Source organism: Apus apus, chromosome 4, assembly GCF_020740795.1.
Source record: "Apus apus isolate bApuApu2 chromosome 4, bApuApu2.pri.cur, whole genome shotgun sequence".
In the NCBI taxonomy this organism is placed as follows: Eukaryota; Metazoa; Chordata; class Aves; order Apodiformes; family Apodidae; genus Apus; species Apus apus.
This window is the reverse complement of record NC_067285.1, coordinates 40,980,690-40,994,985: the sequence shown is the minus strand read 5'-3', so window position 1 is coordinate 40,994,985 and position 14,296 is coordinate 40,980,690. Positions and strand designations below refer to the sequence as shown.

The 14,296-nt window shown below is 53.0% G+C and overlaps 1 protein-coding gene across 1 annotated transcript in view; it reads right to left on the bottom strand.

Annotated features, from left to right (window-relative positions):
* Positions 1-221: 221 nt before the first annotated feature.
* LOC127384422 (dentin matrix acidic phosphoprotein 1-like) overlaps positions 222-14,296 on the bottom strand; it is a 41,018-nt gene continuing 26,943 nt past the window's right edge. Inside the window, exons 2-5 of the mRNA XM_051618798.1 lie at positions 2,455-2,522; positions 2,311-2,352; positions 1,608-1,862; positions 222-1,484 (exon numbers count right to left, since the gene is read on the bottom strand). Coding sequence (XP_051474758.1) covers positions 246-1,484; positions 1,608-1,862; positions 2,311-2,352; positions 2,455-2,522 — 1,604 coding nt within the window. The 3' untranslated portion in view covers positions 222-245. The remainder of the gene's footprint in view (positions 1,485-1,607; positions 1,863-2,310; positions 2,353-2,454; positions 2,523-14,296) is intronic.

Below are 14,296 nucleotides of genomic sequence, written 5' to 3'. Positions count from 1 at the left end.
GCTCTGTTTTGGGGAAATGGCTTTTCCCACCCTGGTTTGGCATCTTCCCTGTGCCTGGCATCACCTCCCACTTCACACCCTGTGCAGCGTGTGCCCAGGTCGAGCCCTGGCCAACCCACCTCTGCTTTCTCCACAGCATCTTCTCAGGAAGAAATCAACCAGGCTATAGAGCAAATAAATTAACCCCCTTCCTGCCCCAGCCCCGCCCCAGCCCCCCCAGCACCTACAAGGCTGTGGGGCACCTATCAGTACCCATCCTGGCAGTCGTTGTCATCGTAGTCAGCAGCAGGCTTGTTGCGGAAGGCGCCCACCCGCCGCTTGCGGCTCCCGCTCTCCAGGCTCTGCAGGGAACTGTCATCCCCGCGGCTGCTGGACTCCCGGGTGGCATCCTCCTGCGAGTGGCTCTCCTCGCCCTCCTCATTGTCCTCCTGGGACTCGCTGTTGTCACTCTCTGGGGACCTGCTGTCCTCGCCCGTGGTGTCCTCTTGGCTGCCATCACTGTCCGAGGACGTGCTCTGGCTCTCATCGGACGTGCGCAGCACCTGCCCATCAGGGGTGGAGTCGTTCTCCTCCTCCTCTGACTCCTCCACAGTGTCCTCCGTGGACTTGCTCTGGTCTCCCTCCTCTTCCCCAGACTCGCTGTCAGGCACGGATGGTGCACTCCTGTCCTCAGCAGTCTCCTGGCCCTCCTGCCCTTCCCAGGACCGGCTGCTGCTGCGCTCACTCGACGTGCTCACCACCTCCTGGGAGGTGTCCTCTGGGGACTCACCTGGTTCTTCATCCGACCCGTCAGTCGTGCCCTCCCTGGACTCACTGTCCTCATCCTCCCTAGAAGGGCTGTCCTCCCCATCTTCCCTAGAGGGACTGGCACTGTTTTCCTCTGACTGGCTGGCAACAGGCTCTTCCGACTGGCTGTTGTCCTCCGTGGATGGGCTGTCTTCTCCTGAGTCAGTGCCCTCCACCTCTGGGGACCTGCTGTCATCCTCCTCCCAGCCATGGGAGCCAACCCCCAGGACACTCTCTCTGCTGCTCCCCGGGGCACGGGGGCCCACACGGTGCCCTCGGTAGCTGCTGCTTGGGTTGTCGAAGACAGAGGGGTCATCACCCTGCATGGCTTCATCCTCCCAGGGGTAGCTCTCCTCATCCTCCTGGCTGCTGCTGCTGCCCCCTCCCCAGCGGTAGGGCCGCTCGTACCGGCTGCCCAGCTGGCTCCGGTGATCGGCCCCGACGCTCTCACTGCTGCTGCTGCTGCTGCTGTCACCGTGTCCCCCACCAGCCCCACCGCTCACATCCTGCCCGTGCTCGCCTGCCCCCTCAGCACCAGGCAGGTAGGTGGGACCTTCACCCATCTCTTCGTCCAAGGTGTCATCCCCACTGTCGTCCTCCTCCTCCAAGAACCCGTCGGCGCGGGAGGGAAGCCCGTGGACCCCAGGGCCGTGGTGCTCCCCGTGGTCACCAGGATCAGCATCACCTGCGTCCTCCTCCTAGGGAGGTGACAAAGGGAGACAAATGCAAAGGCTTGCAAAGCCACAGGTTGAGCCCAAGTGCCCCCACCCTGACTGCCAGCAGGCTGGGGCTGAGCACAACACCCCTCTGCACTCACTCACCAGGAAACCAAGGCCATTCCCATCTCGGGCACTTGTGTCCTCGTGGTCCACTCGGTTCAGGTGCTGAGCCTCCCCACTTCTGCCTCCCTTGTTCTGGCCACCTTGCTCACCCAGCTCCTCGCCCACAGCGTTTCCACCTGCTGGGTCCCCAGCAAGGGCATTGTCCCCTCTCTCTGCACTGACAGGAGGATGTCTGCCATCTCCAGCAGCCAGGAGGTTGCCCAGATTGTTGATGTCATCTTCACTCGCTGTGTCCTGGAGGCAAAACATGACATGGTGCTTTGGTTTAACTAAACACCACTGCAGGTTTCCTGCTGCTTCTGTGGGACTGACACCAACCATGCAAATGCTCAAGCCTTTTTCATTGCTGGCACCTCAGCCCTTCAGTTGTTTCTGCTGATACAATCAGAAAAAGGACCCACCAACAAAAGGGCAACCCGAAAAAGCCCAAACTCTGGTGATGGCTCAGAGCACAAACTCCTTTTTCACCCAGCAAAAGGCATGAGATGAATTGGTAATGTGCACAGGAAGACAATGAGGTGAAACCACCTCATCTTGAAGAGACTGTGTAGACAGGCAAAGCTCAAAGACCCACAGAAGCAGCAGCTCCCCCCCGCCCGGTGCCTGCTCCAAAGATGCTGCCCTTCCCAGATCTGCTCCACAAGCAGCTGCCACCTGCAGGATTGGGCCCCCCCCAGCTTACCTCCTGCTGGGCTCTGCGGCGGGCAGGCTGGTGGCCAGGCACCTAAACACACCCAAGAGACATCTGATCAGTGCTCAGTGAGCCTTGGCAGGGTAAAAAAACACCAGGGGTTGGGGTTTGAGAGCCTGTCCAGTGGGTACTTACAGGGTGAGCCCAGGCTACGGCCCAGAGGAGCAGCACCAGGAACACAGCCCTCATGGTGGTGGTGGAACCTGCAACAGGGAACAAAGTGTTCACACCTGCCTCTGGCTGCAACCTGGCCCCACTAAGCCTTTCCAACTCATACAGCCTCCCTGTGCCAGCACGTGATGGTCAGACTGGTCATCAAACGAGCCAAGGATTTGTCCTTGTACCACCTCCTGGCCCGTCCTGTGCAGGAATTGCCCTTCGCTTTGGGATTCGAAATACTTGGCCACGTTTGTGCAGTTTGGTTGGTTTTGTGTCTAAGCATCGATAAGAGCACAAGAAAGCTCCAAATTCTCTCTTGCCACAGCAACATCACCCACCACCCAGCTGAGCTTGGTGGCCACGACAGGAGGCACTGTACCACTAATGGCACTGCACCCTGCACCCCAAGTGCCATGGAGCAAAGAGCCACGCTCCTGATTTCTCCCCTCAGGAAGCAACACCTGCATCCCAGCTCACAAGCCCTTCCTGCTTTCCAGCCAACCTTTCAAGGACCTCCACAACATGCCCCCCGTCCCCAAATATTGCCATTTTCACTCCAGGCAACCTCAAAGCAACTGCAAGAAAACAAATCCTTTACCCTGAGGTGTGGTAGAAGCTGGTGTCTCCTCTGGTGCTGGGGTGAGCTGGCTGCCTGTGTTGGGATGTCCTGCTCTGAGTGTCCCAGTGTGGCTGGGCAGGCATTTAACTGCTGGCCAGTGCCAGCCCCGGGCAGGGGACAGCCAATGGCACCAGCAGTGCTGTGCCTGGAGGTGTCACCAGGAACTGGCCTCCCACGCTTCCTCCAGCCTCCTCTGGGACACCAGCCCTAAAAAAGCTCCTTGTGGTCGGGGGATGAGGAGAGCGGCTGGCAGTTAATGACCGACTGCAGGGCCTGGGGTTTGGGCTGCTAAATTTGGTCCCTTCACACACTTCCCGCCGTGACACGCACAAACAACTAGGGTGGCGTCCCACGCCGGCTGCTGGACCCCATCCTGGGGGTGGCAACCTCCAAACACTGGACCCCATCCTGGGGGTGGCAACCTCCAAACACTGGACCCCATCCTGGGGGTGCATCCTCTGGAAAACTGACCCCATCCTGGGGGTGCATCCTCTGAACGCCAGACCCCATCCTGGGGGTGGCATCCCTTGAAGACAGGAACTCAGGAGCCACCTGCTCCATACCATGGGCCAGGGTGCTGAAAGCCATGTGGGACCATTCTCCTACCAGGACTCCCTGGGGTGCCTTCCCCAGCACCTGGGGGCAGGAGGACAAAACGTCATGCCTAGTGTTTATGCCCAAACACACCCTGCTGCAAGGGAGAAAGGAAATCCTAAAAGGAAGAGCACAGGGAGGATCCCCCAGCACTTCTTCCAGCTGCTGGCCAGGGGATGAAAACTGTGCTCTGGAAAACACAGACATGTGTACTGACATGTAGACACATGGACATGCAATCACAGAGATGAAGGTATATCCAGCACCACATCTCCCCAGGGTTTCTTGGTACAGTGTGGATGACCCACTCCAAGGAGGGCAGCAAGGCAGCAGTGCCAATAGCCCCTGCTCTGAGTTGGGCTGTTGAGCCTGGAGAGGAGAAGGCTCCAGGGAGACCTTAGAGCACCTTCCAGTGCCTGAAGGGGCTCCAGGAAAGCTGGGGAGGGGCTTGGGACAAGGGCAGGGAGGGAGAGGACAAGAGGGGATAGATTAAAACTGGAAGAGGGAGATTGAGGTGAGACATGAGGAGGAAATTCTTGCATGTGCAGGTGGTGAGACCCTGGCCCAGGTTGCCCAGGGAAGCTGTGGCTGCCCCATCCCTGGCAGTGTTGAAGGGCAGGTTGGATGGAGCTTGGAGCAACCTGGGCTGGTGGGAGGTGTCCCTGCCCATGCAGGGGGGTTGGAACTAGATGATCTTGAAGGTCCCTTCCAACACAAACCATTCTATGATAACACAGGAGGGATCTGCAGACCTCCACATGCACACACAGGCTCCCCACCCTGATGAGGTACAGCCACACCTGCTTGGGGTTTAGGAGGTGACCCACACACCCCAGTCCCTCACCCAGCCTGGGCAGAGGGCAGCTTCCTTACTTGTATTTGGTCATCACTAAATCCTCCATGCCCACAACACCCCCTCTCTGCTATAAAATCATGCCAAGTGCAAACAGTTTGCTTCAAAGCAGGCAAAGCATCTGCTCTGCAAACTGGGCTCTCCCCACAGCCAAGCCACGGGTGATGGGCACAGCCAGGGGGAGGGGGCCAGCAGAAGGGGTTTTACTGTGGGGAGGTGTAAATGATGGCATCGATGCTCTGCAAGGAGCACTTACATGTCCTTCCCAGGTGGGAGGAGGTGTTCCTGCTGCCCTGGGTAGAAGAAAGAGGCCTTCAGACAGCAGAGCCCTGCCTGGGGATGCACCATGGCAGAAGAACCCCCTTTGACCTTCCGTGGCAAACAGCTCCTGGCCTGCCCTGCTGTGATGCCCTGGCAAAGCACAGTCACCTGCTGGGGCTCCTTGCTGCAGGGACTCAATTTCTCAGAGGTGGGGGTACAACCCAGGAGACATGGGGAGGAGCTGCAGGCTTACAGAGATTCACAGGAGATGCTGGTGCTGCAAAATAAGGGGCTTCAGGAAACTTGAGCAGTGCCAGGACTGAGCCAGGGCTCTGTAAGCTGCAGAGTATCTGAATTTGTCCAGGATGTGTCTGATCTACAGAACAGCTGCACTGTGACACCACTGCAGCTCAACAGAGCACCTTGTGACACTGTCACACTGCTGCTGTGGATGCCTGCTTGGACTTTCATCCTCCAAGTTCTCCTGCCTTCCCCCCCCCCCCCATCATTACTAGCCAGGGGACCATGTGTGTCAGGACTGTGCAAGGACCACACAGGTGCCAAGTGTGAGGAGCACCTTTTTTCTCCTCCTTCATGCCCCCCACATAGGGACAACTCCAGTGTCACCCTGACCCTCTCTGCTCTCCCCACAGCCCCTTGGCCTCAGGACAGGCACCATCAAGCCACTCACAACCCCCCCTTGCCAGATCTTTTTCCTCCTCTCCCATACTCAACTCCTGCCACAGATACCATGGGACGTATTTTCCTCTCGACCTGCGAGAAAATTATACCCCTGTACCCAGCCAGATATGAGTTCACGTTGCCACCCTTTTTTAGGCATCTCCAACAATTGCCACGTTTTGTTGTTGTTGTTGTTTTTTCTACGTCCAACCTGCATTTAACTGCATTTAACCCAAAAAACCTGAGGCTGCCTCACATCCAAGCGCCGCTGGGCAAGAAGGGGATAAACACCAAGCTCTGCCTTCCCAGCTCTTTTAGAACACTGGTCACTTACTGCCCCACTGGCCAGCCACCTCAAGGTCACCTCCCTACCCCTCTGGTGGCCTTGAATTTTGAATTCCCCGTGGCACCAGCACACCCAGCAGTGCTCTCTGCCAGCACCCCAAACCAGGTCTCAAGTCCCTGCCACCTCCGACAGCCCTGGGTGGAGAGACCAAGGTCTGTCCCCCAAATCCCCCCCCAAAACCACCCCACAGCCTCAGCCAGGCTGCCCCAAGCAGCTCTGCCTTTGTTCTACAAGGAAAGCAAAACCCAGCCCACACATTTTAACCTTACAATAAGCCAAACAAACATGTAAAACAAACAAAAATGTAAAAAAACAACAAAAACAAGCCAAGCACGATAATATTTAGGATGACGGTTATGACACCAGAATGGTGGGGCAAAGGAGATGGGGAGAAGGTGGCCAGGCTAAAGCTGGCACCCTCAGGCGATGGGGGAGGAGGTGGCTGAGTCAGAGATGAGAGGACTGGCAGGGCTGGCAAAAAGATGCAGGAATTTCACTTCTGTGTGACAAGTTGGACTGAGCCGCACGCATGAAGACAGGGAACAGATCCGAGTGCAGACAGAAGGAGCGATTATAGATGCCAAAACCAAGACAGAAGTTGGCACTGCAGAGAAGCTGGCAGTGGAGGCACAGAACAGCTGCTCTGCTTCACCAGGCAAGACACCTCATCAGCAAAAACTCAAGACATGGATATTGTTCAGAAAAACCACCATTCTCTGTTTTTTTCAGTTCAAGGTACTTATTTGACTTTAAAGATCATCCAGTCCCAACCCTCCTGCATGGGCAGGGACACCTCCCAAGAGACCAGGCTGCTCCAAGCCCCATCCAGCCTGCCCTTCAACACTGCCAGGGATGGGGCAGCCACAGCTTCCCTGGGCAACCTGGGCCAGGGTCTCCCCACCCTCACACACAAGAATTTCCTCCTCATGTCTCACCTCAATCTCCTTCTTCCAGTTTTAATCCATTCCCCCTTGTCCTCTCCCTCCCTGCCCTTGTCCCAAGCCCCTCCCCAGCTTTCCTGGAGCCCCTTCAGGCACTGGAAGGTGCTCTAAGGTCTCCCTGGAGCCTTCTCTTCTCCAGGCTGAACACCCCAACTCTCCCAGCCTGTCTCCAGAGCAGAGCTGCTCCAGCCCTTGGATCATCTCCATGGCCTCCTCTGGACTCTCTCCAGGAGCTCCAGGTCCTGCTTATGTTGGGGGCTCCAGAACTGGACACAGCACTCCAGGTGGGGTCTCACCAGAGCAGAACCCAGGGGGATAATTCTCAGCTGGGTGGACAGGCCAGGGCTGGCAGCTGCAGGCACAGTGAGGAGCAGCAGCCTGGCCTCAGCTCCTCTGGACATGCAAGGGGTGTCCATCATGCCTCTTTCTGTAGCCTGAGGAAATATCACCACCTGCTTTTCACAGCATTAATGCCACACATCACGCAGTAGCTGCTGATGACATTTTAGGAGTTGGAAGAGCAGCACTGATATTTCACATCCCCCTGACAGCAAGGCTGACAGTTACAGTTCTGTGATAAGCAGCAGATGGAAGTCCCCAGCATGTTCTTCACAATGTGGAGGCGTGCACCAGTTTGGCTCCTGCTAAGCCTTTAAAATTTGTTCTTTCTCCTCACTTGGAAAATAACCCTCATGTTGTAGGACCCTGAGCCCTGAATTACAGGCACATACAGGGCCCTCCTAACTCTAGACCCCTGCATAAGACAAACTGCCCTCTCCCCTTGCTCCCTGGCAGCACAGGGGTAATCTCATTAACTCATCCTTAAGTGTCTACCATGAAGTTTCTTTTACAGCCAGAGAAAAGGCTGAAGGAGTTGGAGTTGTTCAGCCTGAAGAAAAGACTCCAAGGGGACCTCATAGTGACCTTCCAACACCTGAAAGGGGCCTGTTAGAAGGCTGGGGAAGAGCTGTTCACAGGGCATGTAATGATAAGACAAGAGGTGATGGTTTCAAGCTAGAGAAGGGTAGATTGAGGTTGGACATGAGGAAAAAGTTCTTTACTATGAGGGTGGTGGATCCCTGGAACAGGTTGCCTAGAGAGGTGGTGGAGGCCCCATCCCTGGAGACATTCAAGGTCAGGCTTGATGGGGCTCTAAGCAACCTGGTCTAGTGTGAGATGTCCCTGATTGTTGCAGGGGGGCAGGACTAGATGGCCTTTAGAGGTCCCTTCCAACCCAAGACATTCAGGGATTCTATGCTTCTAAAACAAGGACTTTTAAGGCCCCAATCTTTTGCCCTATTTCAGGCTGAAACACATCACAGCTTGAAGGCTCCTTGACACTGCTGAGGGAAGGAGACCAGCATGCTGGTGTTGTCCCACCAACAAGATGCACCATGCTCTTTCCCAACACACATGCAAGGCCATTTCCCCACACCCCTCTTCCCCACGTCCCATGCCAGCCCTGTGCTCCCTTCCCTCCCATTTCCAGCATTTTCATACCACCCTTCTCAGAGCAACACACCACCCTGCCAGCTGCTGGTTTCCAGGCACACTAAACCAGCACATGCAAAAGCCCCTTCCCTAATACTTGCAGCAGCCAAGAAGTACAAATGGAGGCTGCTCAGCCCCTTGCACCTACATTTCTGGGGACAGGACAAGGCTGGTCCCTCCACAGCCCCCATCCCTCCTCACCACCAGGGCAGGGGAGCTACCAAAGCAGGACACAGCCTTGATGATCTGTTTGGGATAAAGGCTCCCAGGTGTGGTACCTGTTCTACACAGCTTTGCAGCTTGTGCTTCTCCTCATTGCATGGAGCAGTACATGGTCTTCACGTCATGCCCATTGCAGCTGCAAGTCATAGCTGGCCTGGCACCTTGTGCCATCCAGATCTGTGTGACCTCCTCTGTGCCTCCCTGGGCAACCTGTCCCAATGTCTCACCACCCTCAGGGGCCAGCTGCACCATGCCTGCCTGTCAGATCTCAGATGCTTCACAGTACCCTCATTTCTTGTTGGAGGGGAAAAAAAAAAACAACCCAAAACACATCAGAAGGAAAAGACTGGTTGAAATGATTGCATGAAACAGGGACTGCATGAGTGTGAACAGGTGAAGCAAGAGGCACAAGCTGCCTGGAGTGGGCAGAGAGGTCAGGGCAGGGTTGGCAGCTCCAGGGATGGAGGCACCTGTAGAGAGAGCCAGGCATCTCCTGGAGGGCAGTCAGCACTCCTCTGGTTCCTGTACTGTCCTTGTGGCTCATTTGAACTAAATTTATCACTGCTTGGTGTAGCCAAATAGGAATAATTACCACAGTCCCCTGGAAGCCTGGAAAAGCTGGTAGACACCATCAACACGGCCCAGGGCAAGAAACCAGCAGCCATTTCAACACGTTTCACCCTGTGAAGATGCTGAGGAACTATGAGCTGGGGCAGCCTGGCCTTCAGCCAGTCCTCTGGGTGTGCAGAATGCACAGCTGCAGCAGAGAACAACAGAGAAAGAGGGTCCCCATCTCACTCTTCCTGCCCCTGTGAAGCCTGCCCCATCTCTCGTGACAAGGTTTGCACACCCCCTGCAGATGTGTCCTGTGCCAGGTCCCACTGGAGAGAGGGTTACCAGACCACCCTTGGTTTGGCTTGGGATGGTAAAAATCTATCTCCAAGTTAGTCCAGTTTGCAATGAGCTAAATCTCTGAAATGCTTGAGCTGAGATGTTCTCCCGTAACGCTGACAAGGTGCTTTTCCTTGGCCTGACTTAGCTATTTTTCCATCTTCAAAATGTTAATAACTTGAAAAAAATTAAAAAGTGACACAAAAAACTACTACAAAGAATTGGAAAAAAAAACAAACCAGAGAAATCTTAACTAATACAACCACAAAAAAATTAAAGCAAGAAGGAAGTTATTAAAACTCTGGGACAGAAGTGCTTTCCAACAGTCATTGGCTTATTCTTTACATGCAAATTTCCTCCTGTGCTTGCAAAGTAATTACACCTTCATTGTTTAAACCCCAAACCAAGCCCACCTGTAGGACCATAGGGTGCATTAGTCAAGTTTCCCCTGGTGCTGAGCAATTTTAGCACAGCACCCACACCACACACAGCCTGACTGCTCGGCCTGCAGCAGAGAGGGGAGTCAAACCTGCCAGGAAAAGATGCTGTGGGTAGAAAAAGCAGGAGAACAGAAAGCCTGAAGTTGCCTGCTTCCTTGGAGTATGAAGGACAGAGGAGGAAGAGAAAGGAAGAATCCAGATGTGTCCTTTCTTACCCACCAACACTCCAGTAAGGCACGAAGCCTGCAGCTTGGCAGTGGCTAAGGAGCCCCCATCACTGCCCTTCAACAACCTTTCCAGCCAGAAAGGCTGTGTTGCTTCTAGTTAATTAATCAGGAACTGCCTCATTTACATTTTCAAAATGCTTAACAATCCCTCAAGGCATTTCCCAGGTGTTTTGGCAAATCCTCTTCACTTGGTGATCAAACTATTGACTATAATTACATCAGTCCTGCAGCTCCTATATAGGACATGTCATCCTCTAACTTTCAAGATATTCCATGTTGTATCAAGGTCTATACAAAACCAATCCCACAGAAGTTATTCTACATTACCTAGGAATCTACATGCTTATATTAAACCATTTTTAGTAAGAAACAAGTATTAAATCCAAGGAGATGCTCCTTGGTTCCTAAAAGGGTGTATAAACACTAGGGAAGAGAGGGGAGGGGATGGGAAGGCAGCAGTGTTTTGAATGTCAGAGGGACAAAGGAAAACCTAGATAGATAAACTGGAAATAATTTTCCTGAAAAAAGCATGAGGGATTGTAGGTGATAAACCAGTCCAAGCACTGGACCAGCAAGCCAAAGTGATGGTGTGCATTTTGCAGGGAGGCTGTGCTCAGGAACACCACCCCAGCACTTCCCAGCAGCCACCCCTGGTCCTGAGAGAGCAACCAGCATTTCTGATGCACATGGATTGCAAGATGAAATAAATCTTAACTGCTTTTCAGACCTAGATGTAGAAGACCTTCTATCTATTCACCCCAGAAATCCATTTACCCAACCCACACACCTGGTGTAGGGCTGGATCAATCATTCACTCAACAACACCATGACTTCAACACTCCTCCATGTTTGATCTATTCATGAATAAAGCTTTTTCTTTCCCCTCCAGTGGTTCTTTGCAATCCTGTCCCAATCAACCTTACTCAGCACACTGCAAACGACAGAATGAAGTCTTGCAGGACAGACTAATTCTGCTAGACAAGTATATTCACACTCTGTTAACCTTCCAGCTGGATCCAGTGGGCCACCTGAAAGGAGTTACTTGATATGATTGCAAGTGCTCATCACAGCCTTTTGACTTGGGCTGTTTGCTCCTCACTATTCCTGCTGGTGACCCCTCTATGTCACACAATGCTTTCCATCTGCCTGCTGAATGCATAGAAGAATGATGCACAGGAGATAACACAAGCAGAAATGTTTTTTGAAAAGCTTCTCAGAAATTAATACTGGATAAGCAACTCCCCTCAGGCACAGAATTCACACTTCTGCATAGCTAGTCAAAACAAAAAAATACAGAATCATAGAACCACAGAATGTCTGAGGTTGGAAAGGACCTTTAAAGGCCACCTAGTCCAGCCCCCCTGCAGTGCACAGGGATCTTTTTAACTAGATCAGGTTGGTCAGAGCCTGGTCAAGCCTGACCTTGAATCTCTCCAGGGATGGGGCCTCCAGCACCTCTCTGGGCAGCCTGTTCCAGTGCTTCACCACCCTCACTGTAAATAATTTCTTCCTCATGTCTAACCTAAATCTCCCCTCTTCCAGCTTAAAACCATCACCCCTTGTCCTCTCACTACAAGCCCTTGTAAACAGTTCCTCCCCAGCTTTCCTGGAGCCCCTTCAGGTACTGGAAGAGGGAAAGATACATTTGATAATGAAGCAGGGAAGACTGATGCAAACAAACCCAGGCAAGGTGTTGGCTGGGGAAGCAGGGTCAAGAATTGCTGCTGCCTGTTCTCCAACTGTGTGGTCCCACAGATGGAGCAGGTACCCCACACTCCCCTGCAGTTTTCTTTTTTTCAGTAATTCAGGGCTCAAGTCATTGACAAAAGCTTTCCTGAGGGCTTCTAGCATTTGTGCCTCATGAAGTGTCTGCCAGCTCCAGCACTGCCCACCTCCCCACGTCACACATGCTGTCTGTAAGGTGCCCATGCTGTGGGAGCAGCCCTGCTCTGCCCAGAGGTAATTACAGGGTCCACTTTGTGGCTTTCCATAAGGAAGTGGCGTCACCACCTCTGCCTTGGGCCAGACACCTCTCCAGAAGCAGCCCAAAAGGGAACGCAGGGCCATGAAAGGACTTCCTCCTTCCACCCTGCCACACAGGGCAGGAGGATTCCTGGAAGGATCATCCCAGCTCATGTGCCAGGGCACCCTCAGCCTTCAGCAGGGCCTAGGCTCTCCTTGCTGAAGAAACCAGGCCAGAGTCACAAAACCTGATCCTTCTCACCTTGAACTCCTCTCAGCACCATGGGCTTAAGCACTTCACTCCCCAGCCCAGGTTCACACCCTGCCCGTGCCCACAGCTGGCTTCTCTTTGACTCATGTCCTCCAGCAGGTAAGCTCCAATCTTTCTACTCCAACATCCAGTCACACACCTGAAACATAAATGGAATTAAGGGAGGTTTGGGCTTGATTCTCCTCCCTGTTTTGTTTTCCTTTTACTGAAACTAAAACCCAAAATAAAGGCAGTGACAGCTGGCTGAGCATTAACACAAATGCTGGGCTTGAACAGGCATCATCAAAAAAAAACACCCACTTTTGGGAACTTTTCAAAAAAACCTGTTTTCCAAGATAGATCCATCAGGAAAAGCAGCCCATGCTGTTACCTGCCATACCAGGTAGCCCCCAGGCCAGCATCATGTTCAGTTCTGGGCCCCTCACTACAAGAAGGACACTAAGGGGCTGGAGTGTGTTAGAGAAGGGCAACCAAGCTGTTGAAGGGCCTGGAGTGAGGGAACTGCAGGTGTTTAGCCTGGAGAAAAAGAGGCTGAGGAGAGACCTGATTGCACTCTACACCTACCTGAAAGGCTGTCAGGCACTGGCACAGGCTGCCCAGGGCAGTGGTGGAGTCACTGGAGGGATTTAAGACATGTAGATGAGGTACTTGGGGACATGGTTTAGAGGTGGCCTTGGCAGTGATGGGTTAATGCTCAGACTTGATGATCTTAAAGGTCTTCTCCAACCAAAACCATTCTATGACTCTGTGATCTTACTCTACAATATGTGGTGCTGCTTACAGGCTGCTTTTGTTCTGGCTGTGGACCTCAGGAGCTGGGAGAAGACAGGCAACATTCCCAGCTCCCTGCAAGCTGGTGGCTCCACAGAGCTTTCTTTGCTCCACATCTGGATCCTGCTTCCCTCTGAGCACAGGGAGACAAGGCATCCATACTGATGCAGGGAGAAGGTGCAGCATCCTTCTCCTTCCCACCACCTCATCACATGGTAAAACTACAATTTGACTCCTCTCCCCATAACTATTTTTGGATTTCAGCACTGAAAACAGTATAATTTGTTCAGGCAGGAAGTTGTTGCTATAGCACTAGGGAAGAGCACTTGGAAATTAATACCAGTCTGTGATTAAAACAGAGTATGATAGAATGGTTAAGGTTGGAAAGTGACCTTAAAGATGACTAGGTTCCAACTTGCCTGCCGTGAGCAAGGACACCTCCCACCAGACCAGGTTGCTCCAAGCCCCATCCAGCCTGGCCTTGAACACCTCCAGGGATGGGGCATCAACAGCCTCCCTGGGCAACCTGGGCCAGTGCCTCCCTGCCCTCATGGGGAAGAATTTCCTCCTCATGTCTCACCTCAATCTCCCCTCTTCCAGTTTCAATCCATTCCCCCATGTCCTCTCACTACAAGCCCTTGTCCCAAGCTCCTCCCCAGCTTTCCTGGAGCCCCTTCAGGCACTGGAAGGTGCTCTAAGGTCTCCCTGGAGCCTTCTCTTCTCCAGGCTGAACACCCCAACTCTCCCAGCCTGTCTCCAGAGCAGAGCTGCTCCAGCCCTCTGAGCATCTTCATGGTCTTTCTCTGGACCCACTCCAACAGATCCATGTCTTTCCTGTAAACCCTTTTAATAAAACATACCAGAACAGACATTTAAAAAGTCTATCAAAAGAATGCTCTACCCCCTTATCCTCACTTCCTTTAGGCAGAAGGCAATGGAAACACTTGTATAACAGAACAGTATAATTCACCAAGGAGTTTCTGCAGTGGCAAGAAAATGATCAAACCAAGTTCTTTAAATAAGAGCCAATAACTAGAAAACGAAATGAATATAAAGCAAAGTTTTACTATGCAAGACTCATCTTGAATGTCCAGAGTAAACACAACCACCTGGAGTCATCCAGGAAGCCTTCACTCAAAAAATAAGGAACAAAAGAGGTGAGATAGATTTGTGTAAAAATGCAAGAAATTGACTGAGGACCAGTCAGACATAGATCTCAAACCAGCTCTACTACATCAAGCCTTCTCT